This window comes from Python bivittatus, unplaced genomic scaffold (genome assembly GCF_059951505.1).
Source record: "Python bivittatus isolate LINGU-HERP-01145 unplaced genomic scaffold, Pbiv_v1 ctg000680_np1212, whole genome shotgun sequence".
Taxonomy (NCBI): Eukaryota; Metazoa; Chordata; class Lepidosauria; order Squamata; family Pythonidae; genus Python; species Python bivittatus.
The window spans coordinates 9,961,441-9,976,112 of record NW_028277095.1 but is presented as its reverse complement, the minus strand read 5'-3'; the positions used below and the strand labels follow the sequence as shown (position 1 = coordinate 9,976,112).

The window sequence follows — 14,672 nt, the reverse complement described above, 5'->3', positions numbered from 1 at the left end:
TTGCTCTTTATAATTAATTCCAAAATCTTATTGTAAAAGTTTCAATATTCCAATTTTATCTGGACCCTTAGTCTGTTTATAACTTTCTAAGATCAAAATATTATTTAGTTTTTTTCTGTTTGTTTCAGATTAAAATTTTCTTTCATTCAGGATTGAAGGCAGACTTACCTGGTGTTTTAAACTTGTCATTCTGAAGGTCTCTAATAGCTTAAAGGTAGTTAATGAGCAATTTCCAAAAGTGATTAGAAAGTGAGGTTTGCAAACTTAGTGTCCTTTAAAAGGCTTCACTGCAGTTGTGAGCAAGATGGCCAATCCTGTCATCTCCTGGTGCTCAAACCTGCAGAAAACCACTGTCCTGTGGTCTCCTTGTGAGGAGCAACCATCTGGAGCACATGTAGGCAATCAATCTCCCATCCTCTCCTTATCCGGAGAGGTTCCAAGGAGCCGGTCTACTCACTGGTTCCTTGGTCTTTGCCATGGTCATCGGCTCTGCTTTTGCAAAGCCATCTTCAGTTCGCCATGTCAGATTCAGCCGGCACGGCCCGGCACAGCGAACACGCTGCTCAGCTTCACCTAGTCAATTTCACCACCCAGGCGCTAGCAGAGAAAAGGGGGAAGTGAAACCGCAAGTGGAGGCTCTGCTGATTGGCAACAGGGGGCGGCGCTTAACTCAAAACCGCAAGTGGATACTTTGTATCAGCGCAGCTTCCCTCGGACGCTGCAAACAAAGGAAGTGCAGCGGCTCGGAAGCGAAGCAATCAGTGCGTGATTGAGAACTCCCGGCTTTGCGCGCAACAGGAAAACCCAACAAAGACAACCACACAACCCATAGACAACAATTAAGAAAACAAAAGAACCGGACTGAATCTGCCATTTGGGCAAGGGGGGGATTACTGCGGGTAATCAGTAACCGAGCAACGGGGCAAAGTGCTGGGACGGGATAGCTATAAAATACATTGTAAGATTTGCCAAACCAACCCTGGCTTTGTACTTATTTACGTTACGCTTGAGTAAACTTCTTTGCTGAACACACGTGTCGTGAGAGTTTCTCTGAGACGAACGGGGTAAACCTTACGTGCCATACCATCCCCCAGAAGTTCAAAAACAGATGACCTTTTTTTTTTTTTTTTTTTTGAGGCTCCAGAGCTGGTGTGCAGCTGGGTAGTAGGCTGAGATCTGGGCCTGGTTGCTGTTTTAAGAAGCAGCAATGTTAATACCTTTTTGCACAGGACGTGTGCTCTTTGTCAGAATAAGCTTTGTGATCTTCTCTTTCCACCAAGTATAATTGAACACTCTTTCAAGAGAGAGGGAAATCTCTCACTTGAGCGCCTCCTAAATGTAGGTCTTTTTCTGTCTCCACAGGAAAATGGACTGAAGATTAACCAGTCCAAAGAGCAAAGTCTCTGCTTCTCAGAGGTAGGTGACAGATATCTATGAAAACTGATGCCAGACCTCCATAACATCTCCAACTAGCATCCTTTAGGTGAGGACTCCCAGTGCAGTAAAAGAGAGGCACAACTGAGGGTGGAACTTGCCTGATCATCCCCTGCTAAGAGGTTGCTGCACTTCACAAGCATGCCAGATGCCATCAGCTCTTGGCCATATTCAGGTCATTGCCTAATAGAACCCTACAGTATGACAGGTCAGCAAACATCCTGAGCACTCAACTTCCACCCAATATCTCCTCCCTCCTTAGAAAAGGCCAGAGTTATGTTCCTTTTGCTGATTGCATGGAAGCAGCCTTAAGAGTCTCTCAACCAATGTATTCTGACTGGTAGAAACTGTACTGGGTCACTGGTAGCAAAAGATGTTCCTGTTCCTTTGCTTTCTGGAGCCCTTTTAGCAGGGGACCCTGCCAGAAACTAAACCTGGCTCCAGATACATGAAAGCATCTGCCTAAAGGGGCTTACTTGAAAGGTAGAAGAATGGCAGGGCAGAAGGTGTTCTGTGAGTTCATGGTTCAGGTAAGTTTTGAAGCAGGGATTCTCCCCCCACCCCCACCCCCACATCCCAGGGTTGCACAAAAGCATGAAAGTAACCAAGCCAACCTCTGAAGGGCATAATCTCTTTTTCTGGAAGAAAGCTTGCCCTGAGGCTGAAGCTTGCTTTTTCTCTTGCAGAATTCACTGACCACGGCTCTCATGCCAGAGCAGAAGACTTTTGTGGACACCAAGGGATCAGGCAACCAACTTTCCTTCACAGGGACCCTCTCTGCTCTCCTTTTCTTCCTTGTGAAAATGGCAGTATAGAAGGAACCTGGAATAAGGCTTGCCATGAGTGGGTGTGGAGAGGGCCATGCAAACTCTCCTCCATCTATAGACCATCCAAGCACCTGCCAGAACTCTCCCTCAGCTGTTGCCTTCTGGAGACTGCTCCCAAGGAGGCACCACAGCTCTTGTAGAAGCTTCTGTGAGACAGTGTTCACTGTGTAAGAATTGCCATGCTGAGTGCGGAGGCCTTTAGTAAAGGTACCTGGCCTGGGAATCCAGACTCATTTCTTTTGAAGTTTTTGCTCTTTCCAAGGGTCCCAAGCATAGCCTGAGGTTCCACCAGGTTACAACAAACATTTAAAAGGAGTCCAAGTAATGTCTTGGAATTAACTAGAAAATCCAGTGGAGCTGGAGGCAATGTGTGGAGAGGCTTAGCCCACATTGCTCTGGTTTTGCTCTGCTAGACAAGGGGCAGTCATTCCCCATCTCCAAGTCACCACCCAAATCCTTTTTGCTGCTTGAAAAAGTCCTAATTCAGGTCTGGTTTCCTTTAAACTCAGAAGATTTACAGAAGTGTCTGAACTTCGCCTTACGGAAATGGAAAGTGGGTGAGATGCTTATAAAGCTGGTGGCCTCCCATAGGCAGGAGCACTGAAGGGGCTGGGCTGGGCCTTCTGGGCTGGCTGGCTGGAGTCATGCCTCATGTAACAAGGAGTATGTAAGCAGGTCCGATGGAGTTTCTTGTTCCACTGTTTCTTCTGATTCTACTGTCCATCTCACCTTCTTTTCTGGGATTTTAATGTCTGACAAAATGATCACATCGTCTACTGAAAGGTTGTCCCAGTATAGCATCCTTGGGACAACAGGAACACCCTTCCGCCTTGGGTGGAAGCAGCCAGACGGGGCAGCCTCTGTGTGTTCTCTTCCCCGCCTCCTTTGTGTCCACTGCCCTGTCAGATAGATCTATTGATGTTTTTTCCTGCTTCCTTTCATTGCTTTTTCAAGTATGAAAATAACAAGAACAAAACATGAAATATGAACATTATAAAGTTTAGTTTTCTAAAGCATAACTACAGCAGGGAGCCCCAAGCAGCCCCTCCCGCCCCCCGGCCAGTGAAGAGAGTTGATCAAACGGAGAGCAGTGGAACCCTTTGCAGATAACCCAATAAACGCTTTTGGAGAAGCAAACCGTGTGCTGTGGTGTTCACTGGCCCTTCCGGGCAGACTGGACTGCCCCGGCCGCAGGCAGACTCCTTGATGGTGATCTGCCTTGAGTGGGCAGAACTGCTGAGGCCGTGGGAGCCCTTGAGAAGCCCTGTAGGCCCGTCCCAGCCGTGGCTGTGGGGCACAGAGGCCTCTGGGGTGTCAGGACTCAGGCTCGATCTTCAGTGCCAGCTCCAGGGGCTTGAGCTGGGAGACTCCTCCCCTGGCAGCAGAATTGTTTTCAGCCTTCTTTGTCTAGAACAACTCCTCTGCCATGGATAGCCATTGTATCCCTTTGCAGAATTCTTTGAAAACCCCTGGCTTCCTTTCATGTTGCTTGTCTCCAGGCTAGGAAATCTGACCAAGGAGAGAAGAGCAGAGCAGAACAGAAGGCCGAAAAGCATGGCTCCTCTGACTGAGAGCAAGGGTCTCTCTCTTTATTGCCAGAGAGTCGTGCTAAGCCAAAAGTGGGCAAGGAAAGGGACCTGCTGCTGGGGAGAAGCCTAGTGTGCCCCATCCGCCACAGCAGACTGCTCAATGTGTTCAGACAGCCAGTCCTAGAAAGCTCTCCTCTTCCCAAGGGCTGGTGATGTTTCACGTGTCCTCCCTGATGAAAACAGGAGAAGAAATTCCCAGCCACCCCCTTTATGGATTGTGATGGCAAAGAGACTCTCTGGAGAAAGGAAAACCAGCTTTTTCCTCGGCTCATATTTTTCCCATCACGGATCATCGGCAGCAAAGGATCTGCGGCAGATTTCTTTCGGGCCAAACTGTTGCCACTGGAGTGCATTGCTAGAAGTATGACCACAGCCATAAGAACGGATTGGGCTTCTGATGCCCTGAACGTGTATTAGAAGTGCCCCAAACCTGCACGGCCGTGCAATTCACTGGTTGGGCCCTTTCAGGAAGTTTTGACCCAATTATTAATTTCCATGGCCACCCTTTTGGAGCCATCTTGTGTCAGTAGTGGACACACTTGCCCGTCTTCAAAGTGTGCAGCTTGGCCCACATTGCAGGTAAGCAGCAGCTGATGCCATTGCTGAGTTAAACGGTCTCTGTCATGTTTACGTCCCTGCAGACAAGGAAAGAACGTGACAGCACTCTGATTCCAAAGGAATTAGAGAATTAAAACAGGTGCGTTTCTTCTCATGCAAGCATGGAGAACTCCAGTGTGGGAAATAGTAAAGGGAAAATCTCTTAGATCTCCATCAGAACTCGGTTTATTGATCCAAGCCACAAACAATTATGAAAGACACCATAAACAGAAAACCAGATGTTTGAGCAGTCTGAGGAGGAGAACCAGTGATGAGGCACAAAGGGTGAGTCAGGAGTCCAGAAGGAAGCTGTACTCGGGTGCAAGTGGGCCAGACCGCCAAGGGAAACAGCCTGAAGCTACAACAGATGTCTGTACAGTAGGCAGCAGGGGGATGGACAGGAGGGACTAATGTCTGATGGAGCAAGGCTTTTCAGTGCCAAGTATGGGAGCCATTCCTGGAGGATTCACCCATCCTTGACCTTAGAAGTTCTGGCCATGCCACCTTCTGCTAGACCAGGCTAGAATTTCAGCCTGAATTTCAAACTATTAGACTGGAGGTGCTTTCCTCCATCATTTACTGTGCAAAATTCCCATTTCTCATCATTAACCAAAGCCTTTCCAAGGCAACCAATTACCATATTTACATTTTAAACTGCCACAGAGCAGTAGACTTTCCATTCAGCAACACCAATAAATGCTGCCACCAAGCCCTGCAGTAATTGCTTATTGAAGACGGATAGACTTAGACTGCAGCGGGACCTTAAATGACATCCTGCCGATCAGCTCTGTCACACTCAGATGCTTCTTTGAGACTCTGGACCTGTTGAAGACCCTAGATCTGTAGTAGTCTGGGCTACTCCCAGTCTGGGAGTAGTCTGGGCTACTCCCAGTCAGAGCATGACAGATGCTTCCTATGAGGAAAGGGCTCCTGGCTGCTGTAAGGACATGACTTTCTGCAAGGCCCACCTCTTCTGTCATCCTCAGGTGGGTCTGTCAAGGGCAGCTAAGACAGAACACAGTCCCCCCCCCCCCCCATGATACTCATCTGTGAAATCCTGCAGTGGCAGCTGCAGGGTTCAAAGGGGGTCACATGCAAAGCAACCTGAGAATGGAGCCATGGGCTAAGGTGGCTAAGGGGGTGGGCTGCCTGGAAGAACCAAGCAACACATATGATTTAAATGTTCAACTGCTGCCACTCTACATGGGGAAGGAAATGGGTACAATGAAATGGAAAGATTCTCACATGCAAACAAGCACCATTCACACAATTGCCTATTGCAGATTCCTTTATGATAATTGTCGTCTTTCGCCTGTTTCCAGTAGAGGTTGCCAAGGGAGATAGGAAAGGAGAAATGCATTTGACGCCACCATTTCGAGGCAACAAATGGGGACGATCAAGGGGCATCTTAGGGTTGGAACTGGCCAAAGGAAAATAGGGCCAGAAGCCAAAGAAAAGTTAGTGTTGCATTCACTGAGCCTTTCTGACTGTGACCTCCTGGGAAAATGCAGGAAGGAGGTCTCCCTGGAGAAAGCAGCTATTGATTGGTGCATTGGTCTTCCTCCATTTGAAGTAATGGGACTCTGAGCTCTCTACAGCTGAGAGGAGCAATGAGATCATAAGCTTGGGGGAATTGTTATATTCTGAAAGACACGTTGGGTGACAGGTTGGGTTTTAATGGGGCTTACTAGCACAGCCAAGGAGGTGGTGTGATATAGGCCAAAGATAACAAGTTTTGTTTGCTATTGTGGGTCCTCTGGAAACTCCTTGCATTGGTCAAAAGATCCTCAGCAACCCCTCTTTCCCAAATGCATGGCCAGTAGGCAGGAGACCTTTTTATTTGAGATTTGCTGGCAGAAGAAATGCACTTGTCCTTTTCAGAAGCTTGGATAGAAGGGACTGGGAGATTGTGTCATGTAAACAGGATTTAGGTCACGGTGCCAGGAAAGGAAAAGAAAAACACCCCAAACTCTTGTGAACCCCCCTCTGCCTATCCACTCTCCTCAAAGCAAAGTTTTCAGACCAGAGGACCACCTGCATGGTCTTCCAGGTTCTTGCACAACAGATGAGGCAAAAAGGAAAACAAAGGAGACGTTTATTCTGTCTCTCTCCACTTAGCAATGGCAGCTGTCTTGTGCAAAACGTGTCGAAATACTTCACACAGCAGATCCTACTTGCTTTGCTCTGTGCCACCGGGGCCGATCTCTAGAATTTGGACTGGATTTTGCAGTGCCACTCAGTAGCCCAGGAGGGCCTGCTCTGGTATGTTTTCAAGGCTTGGTTTCCATCAGGTATAATAGCTGATTGAGAGACCCTGCACACATCCTTTGCAGCTATCAGCATGATCGCACCATGTCAGTCTCTGGCTCCCTACTGTTAACCTTGAATTCTGCCAAGGTTGATCTGAATGCGTGCCTTTGCCCTTCCAACTGACCGCAAGGAGATGGACCCCTGTGACCCCCTTTGAACTGATCAAGGGACTGTCCACCCTTAGGGAACTGAGCTCCAGCCCATAACAAGATGAAAAGGAAGAGCTTCTTCAGCAATTACTCTTGTTTGCAGCTCTTTGGGGAGAACGATGACTGGGGTAGTTCATGAAGGAAGCCAAGGGGGGGTCTGTGGTTGCTGAATAAAGGATTTGGAAGAGGCTGCTGAGGCCCTCCTCAGTGCAGAGTCCAAGTGAGAGCATCCCAGACAGATGGGTGTTGAGCCCCCGCTTGAATGGGGATCCACCTCATCTTGGGGTCACTGTTTTTGTAACACCCAAGCAGAATTTGCCTCCCTGTAAATTAAATCCACAATCTGTGTTCTGTACTCTGGGATGAGTGAGAACAGGTTTTGACTTTCTTTGATGTGACATCCTTTCAGGTATTTGAAGAGGACTATTGTATCTCCCAAGATTGAATACCCAACTTTATTTTTAGACCCCGCACTGCCATTCTCTGAACCTGTTGTAGTTTCTGTGCATCCATCTCCAGAGCTGGACATGGTACTTGAGGTGGGGCCAGACCAAGGCAGTATAGAGTGGAAGGTTTACTTCCCATGATTTTGAAGTTATACTTCTATTGACAAAGCCAAAGATTGCATTTGTCTGCTTGCTTGCTTGAATTTGCAGCCCCATTGTATTACTGGCTGTCATGGAGTTTAAAATCATTAACTGGCTCAAGATCTTCATTAGCAAACCAGGGATCTGCCACCCTATACTTGGGCATTTAATTTTTGTTTTCAAAGTGAAAAACACTGCATTTGTTTTTTAGACTGTGTTCTTTTACTTTTAGCCCATTTATTCAACCTATAAAGGTTGTTTTGAATTTTATTTCTGATTTCTAGGTATTGGTTATCCCACCCAATTTTATCTTGTTGGTAAATCCAATAAGTATTCCTCTAGTTCATTAACAGAAACCCAGATAGTTGCTGGATCTTCCTTGCTTTCCTCCTACCCTCTGGCACTAAGATTTCTCAGAGGTAACACAGGGTTTGGCCAGACAGCCAGCTGCTTCCTTCAGTACCCTGGCTGCAAGGCATCAGGTCCTGGAAATGGACCCTTATCCAAGGTAATGTCGTGGAATGTGGGAAGGATGCGGAGGAGGGCTGCAGACCGGGCAACCAGCATGGCTCAGCCCCCAGAGGGGCGGGTCCTGTCCATCTCTTGTGTCTTTTGCAGTGTCCTGTCTCCAGCAAAGCCAGGGCTGCATGCACCCAGGTAAGCCTCTTTCTATACCAAGGACCTGGCCACGGGAGGGGAGTCCTAGTCATAACGGCCTTCAAGTTCTATCGTCTCATTGCTCCAGAACAGACTTGTGAGATTCTGTTAATGGAACCTTAGCTAGGACTGCTGGTTGTGCTTCTTGTCTGCACTGCCTTGCAAGTTGGAAAGCACTTCTCCCCTCTTCTCTGGAAAACTAGGGAGGGTCCTTCTGAAATGCTTCCCCCACCCTCCCCCCTTCTGAGGGCTGAGCCATCTTTAGCACGCCGGTTGTCCCGTCTGCGGATCTCCCTCCTGCCTCCTGAGGTCATTCTTGCAGGCCATTCCATCTGTTGAATCTGTTTCCATTCTGAAGTTTTCTCTTCCTCCATTGCTTTCTTTTTTAAATATTTTATTAGAATTCTACAATACAATAAAAGTATAAAAATGAAAAGAAAAATAAGAAAAAGAAAAAAGATAAGTTAGAAAAAAGAAGTAAAAGAAAAAAAATTGAATTTTGACATCCACCGTTCTTTCTATCCAGTAATTGCCATCTTACTCTTTCCCCTCCCTCTTAAATCCATAAGTCATCAGTTCAGCAAACAGTCCATATAAGATTTCCAGTCTTTTAAAGTCTTAATTGTTTTTTTCCCTGACCAAACTGGTCAGCTTTGCCATTTCTACAAGCTCCGTCAATTTTATAATCCAATCCTCTACTGTAGATATTTCATTATTCTTCCATCTTTCTGCATGTAATAACCTTGTTGCAGTTACGATATACAATATTAGTTTCCCATATTTCTTTTCTAGTTCATCATCCATAAAACCCAATAAAAATAATTCTGGTTTCATCGTAAAATTAATCTGCAATATCTTGTGCATCATTGGATGAATTTGTACCCAAAATTTATTTGCTTTTTCACAAGTCCACTATGCATGATAAAAAGTCCCCTCTTCCTTTTCACACTTCCAACACTGGTTTGATATTCCTTTTTTTTTAGATTTTTTTTATCCCAACTTTATTATTTTTATAAATAACTCAAGGTGGCGAACATACCTAATACTCCTTGCTCCTTCTGTTTTCCCCACAACAACAACCCTGTGAGGTGGGTAGGGCTAAAAGAGAGGGGCTGACCCAAAGTCACCCAGCTGGCTTTCGTGCCTAAGGTGGGACAAGAACTCACCGTCTCCTGTTTTCTAGCCTGGTGCCTGAACTACTAGACCAAGCTGGCTCTCATATAAATATTGTATAAGTTATATATATATTATATTATATAATATATATATATATATATATATATATATATATATATAAGAAAATATTATATAAATATTCCTGTATACATTTTTGACAGTTTAACTGGTGTCATATACCATCAATACATCATTTTATAAAAGTTCTCTCTTAAATTAGGACACAATGTAAATTTGACCCCAGTTTCCCACATTTTCTCCCATATATCCATATTTATGTTATAACCAAAATTTGCAACCCATTTCTGTCAGATTCAGCCGGGACGGCACGGCCAACGCCGCTGTTCAGTTTCACCGCCCCTAGTCAATTTCACCGCCTCAGGCGCAGGCAGCGGAAAGGAGGAAGTCAATGGCCGGCAGGTGCCGGCCATCGACTCCGGGCAGGAGCGGATACTTTGTAACAAAGCCGGCTTCCCTCGAGCGCCCCGGGCAGCGCAAACCGCAGCGGCTCGGAAGCGCAGCGATCGGCGAGCAGCTAAGGAGCCCCGGCTTGGCCCGCGGAAGAAAAGCCCAGCGAACGCAACAACCCCGCAAACGAAGGACAGCAATCGGGGAGACAAAGGAACACGGCTGAATCTGCCATTTGGGCGAGGGGGAGAATACCGCGGGCAAACCAGTAACCCAGGCAACGGGGAGAAGGGCGGGAATAAAGAGGTAACTCCGGGTCAAGGAGGGAACCCTATAAAACCGCTGTATGTAACCGTGCCAAGCCAACCCTGGCTTTGTCTGTAACCGCTACGCATTACACCTGAGTAAACTGCTTTCGCACAAGCCTGTGTCTCACGAGAGTTTCATTCAGCGCTGAATGTGGTAACTTACAATTTCACCATACAGTCTTTAACCTGTTCATCCTCTTTTTCAAATCTTAACAACTTATATATTTTAGCTACTATATGATAATCATATATAGATAACTCTACTTCAAATTCAGTTTTCCTCTTCTCAATTCCAATTGTCCTTTTGTCCATATTAAACCTCTCTTTCATCTGATTATAAGAAAACTATTGAAAAGAATGTCCTTCTGCGGCTAATGGTCCTCTTGTCTTCATCTTAATTTCTTCCTTATCTTGCATTAATAGGCCCTCTTAGGTTAACCATCGTTCTTTATGGGCTGTTTCTCTTCGATAAAAAGTTTCTTCTGTGGATGTCGATAATTATATCTTGGGACATACTCTGGGTTTATATTCCATATTCTTAACATGTTTCTCAGGTAATGATCTTAAAATCTACATTTACTTTCACTTTGTCATACCCTAGGAAAGCATGCCACCCAAACCTCAGATTGTGACCTTCCAATACAAGCACTGACAGGCATGTAATAATTAATGGGATCCAGCATGGGTTTGTTGTAAACCAATCCTAGCAGACGAATTGTATGGACTTCTTTGACAGCACTGTTACCTGTGTAGATCAAGGAATGTTGTGAACTGGAGGTCTTCAAACAGAGGCTGGATGGCCACCTGTCAGAGATGCAGGATTGGTCTAGGCAATTGTAAAGTCTCTTCCAGTTCTATAATCCCACGATTTTCTGGAAGTTCTTCATAAATTTGTGGAACTAATCTACACATTTATTATTTACAAAGCTCTAGCAGAGGAAGTATTGAGAATGCCTTTTAGTCATTTAGAAAAAATAATGGCTGCTCTATTCTGCATTGGTGAAACCTCACTGGAATATCCCACTCTGTTTGAGGCACCCAGTTTTAGCTTTGGACACATCCAGAGGACAGCAACCAAGAGGAGAAGGGGCTTGGAAGGAAAAACTTCTGAGGAATGCTTGAAGATACTGGGTATGTTTAGCCTAGAGAGGAAAAGGCTGCTGCCTTCCAGTCTCTGAAGGTCTGTCCTGTAGGAAATGGGGCAGAATTTTCTGACTGGTTGCCGAAGGCAGGAAGTGAATTTTTGGTCAGACTGCAGAAAGAATTTCCTGAGGGTAAGAGCTTCAGTGGAACAGGCCTGCCTCAGGAGAGAGTGCAGCCTCCTTTACTGAAAGCATTTAAGCAGATTGGTTCAGGACGCCATAATGTAGGTTCCTGAAGAGGGTGCAGATTAGACTGGAGGACTCAGCTCTCTTCCAGCCCTGTGAATTGCCTCATGCATTCTTGCTAACATGTAAGATGTATTAATTTAATTGGCCCTACTATGTAATAAATCAAAAGATAGTACCTGCACCTTTCATGTGCAGTCCATAAATTTCATGATAAATTGCACAAGGAGGTCAAATAAATAAATCTGGATCTTCCCTTTTTTAAAAATTACATTTCAATGTAGGGAAGTCTTTTGAATATCTCAAAAGCTAACTCCCTAAATAGTTGCTCTTGGTTATTCCTAATTGTCTTATTCTTTACGGCTGCGTGAAACAATATAGCATTTTGGACTGTGGAGGTGATATGATTTACTTTACTCAGCTGGAAGGGCCATATGGTTCCTCTTGAAGAAACCTCAAGCTGCTTCAGGCCACTGCTGCTGCTTCTCAGAGGGCTGCCAAGTTTGAGATGGACCACACTGTTCTGCAACTACTAACTCTGGAAGAATTTTTGGCAAGGGCTGTGGACAGGCCCAAGTGCATAAAACCAGAAAACAGAAGCTGTAGTTCACCCACCAAACATTTTACTAGGAAAAAACAAATGAAAAAATGTCAATATAAATTCTTCAATTTTTATATTCCCCTCCCGAGTATTATTCCACCTGCTCTCAACTGTGCCTATTAAACATATCTGCCTTCTTGTAATATTGATTTGTCTTCTAGGCCACATCTTTAAACATGTCTTATGTAGACACTGTTTTGCAGGGTCCTTTTATTCACACAATCTACTTCAAAAGGTCAGGGAGTGGTGAGAGACACCTCGTTGCTTTGCATGAATTCAGCTCCTTAGGACCAAATAGATTACATTCCAGGATGCTAAAAGTGCTGGCGGATGTGATCTGGAGAACAGGGGAAGGACCAGAAGATTGGAGAAGAGCCAATATTGTTCCAATCTTTTTAAAAAGCGGGGGGAAACTACAGAGCAATCAGCTTGACATCAATACTTGGGAAAAATCTTAGAAAACATACTCAAGCAAAGGGTTTGCAAGTACTTAGAAAGGAATGAAATGATTACAAGAAGCCAGCATGAATTTCTTAAAAATAGGTCATGCCAGACAAATCTTTTTGCTTTTTTATGACAAAGTGACTAGTTTAGAAGGAATGCTGTGGATGTCGTGTACCTAGGCATGAAGAAAGCATTTAATAAAGTTGACTATAATCTCCTTTGTGATAAAATGGAACAGTCTGGGATGCATGGTCTCATTGCTAGATGGACTCACAGTTGGCTGAACAACTGCATCCAATGTGTGGTCCTTAATCAACCTATTTCTACATGGAGGGAAGTGTGCAGAACAACAGGGTTCTATCCTGGGCCGTGTGTCTTCAACATTTTCATAAATGACTTAGACAAGGGGATAGAAGGGATGTTTATGAAATTTGGAGAAGACATACAGTGGAGGAAGATTGCTTTTTTTTTTTTTATCCGCACTCAATCGTGACCGATTCTGTGGCAACTGCCTGGACGAGTCCCTGCAGTTTTCAAGGCAAGGTGTTTTGGAAGTGGTTTGCCATTGCCTCCTTCCTAGAGCAGAGCCCAGCTGGCGAGCACAGGAGGCGGGGTTTCTGTTGCTTCGCGCCTTTTTCGGGCATGCGTGGCTTCCGCATTACTGGCAACTGGTCCCGTCTCCTTTGCAGGGCGCCACCAACATTTTTCCTCCCACTGGGTTGAGAGTACCCATTTATCTACTCACGTAGTTTTCGAACTGTTGGGTTGACAGGAGCTGGGGAAGGAAGCAGGAGCTCACTCTGCTGCGCGGAGCTGGGCTCGAACCGCTGAAGTGTCGACCATTTCTGGCCAGCAACTTTCAGCATCATTAAGCTGCTGCACCACCACGTCTCCAGGAAGATTGCTAACATCACAAAAAACAGGGTCAAGGTTCAAAAGGATTTAGTGCAGTTCAGTGGCAAGAAATGTAAGGATCTGTACTTAGGTAGGAAAAAACAGGTACACAGGTACAAGGTGGTACCCAGCAGTAGTACTTATAAGAGGGATCTGTGTGTTCTGGTAGATCACAAATTAAGAATGAGCCAGCAGCTGCAGCTGCCAAAAAAACCCAGTGCAATCTTGAGCTGCATTGACAGAGGTATGATGCCAAGATGACAGGAAGTGATTGTTCCGCTGGATGCTGCACTGGTAAGGCTGCACCTGGAATACAGTGTCCAGTTCTGGTTGTCACAATACAAAAAAGGATGTTGAGGAACTGAAAGGAGTGCAGAGAAGAGTGATGAGGATAATGAGGGTTTAGATCATCCTATGAAAAATTATTAGAGGAACTAGTTATGTTTAGCCTAAAGAAGAGAAAGCTAAGGGGAAGCATGATCATGATTTTCCAACACTTGAAGAGCTATCAGAGAAGAAGGTGTAGATTTATCCTCCACAGTGCCTGAGGTTAGGGCAAGAACCAATAGGTTGAAGTTTTAGAGATCCAAATTCAAAATAAGGACTAATTTCCTGACCATGACATCTATGAGTCTATGACGCAGTGGGAGTGAAGCCTGGCTCCTGGAGTGGTGGGGGCTCCATCATTGGGAGTCTTCAAGCAAAGGTTGGACAGCCTTTTGTCTGGGATGGCCTGAAGATTTCCAAGGTCCCTTCCAACCCCAGGATTACATGAAATAGGCCACTTTTTGAGCTTCTTTCCTCAGCAAGCCATCTCCATCTGTGACAAAACAGTGCCCTCCTTTAATGTTTCTCTCACTGACATAAAACAGGCATCAACACATTGGAACACACAACACATCACTTTAATTGTTCTTCTCTTTCTCCACTTAAAATGGAGTCTTGACTTCCTTTGCCTTCAGCAAAGTCGTGTCTACCATCCCATCTGCTAGATAAAGGGGGTGGGGGTTACAATCCACATCCAACTCAGCAAATCTATCTCTTTCTTTGATTAAGTTAATGGTAGTACCAAACTCAGAGTGGATCCCTGCATAATGCTTTTCAGAGTCAATACAGTTCCAAAACTATTTTCTGTGTCAGCTTGCTCACTAGCTTTGTTGTCTCTTCATGAGTTATGCCATCTGGAATGTGGCTGATCTGTTTCTCATCAGCAATCCTTTTCTGTCTCTACACTTAAGTGCATATGCTGCAGAGGTAAACTTGATTTCTCTGCTTGGATTCAAATGCCACTTCTCCATTCCCTCCTGATAGTTTCTTAGCAAATTGGTAAATATTAAAATCTTCTAAAAGATTTCTCAGAAAT

General features: G+C 45.2%; 1 protein-coding gene across 3 annotated transcripts in view; it reads left to right on the top strand.

Moving 5' to 3' along the window:
• GFRA2 (GDNF family receptor alpha 2) overlaps positions 1–3,388 on the top strand; it is a 71,839-nt gene extending 68,451 nt beyond the window's left edge. For all 3 annotated transcript variants that reach the window (XM_088151998.1, XM_088151996.1, XM_088151997.1), the window contains exons 8-9: positions 1,363–1,416; positions 2,121–3,388. In XM_088151998.1, coding sequence (XP_088008124.1) covers positions 1,363–1,416; positions 2,121–2,249 — 183 coding nt within the window. In that variant the 3' untranslated portion in view covers positions 2,250–3,388. The remainder of the gene's footprint in view (positions 1–1,362; positions 1,417–2,120) is intronic.
• Positions 3,389–14,672: the final 11,284 nt, after the last annotated feature.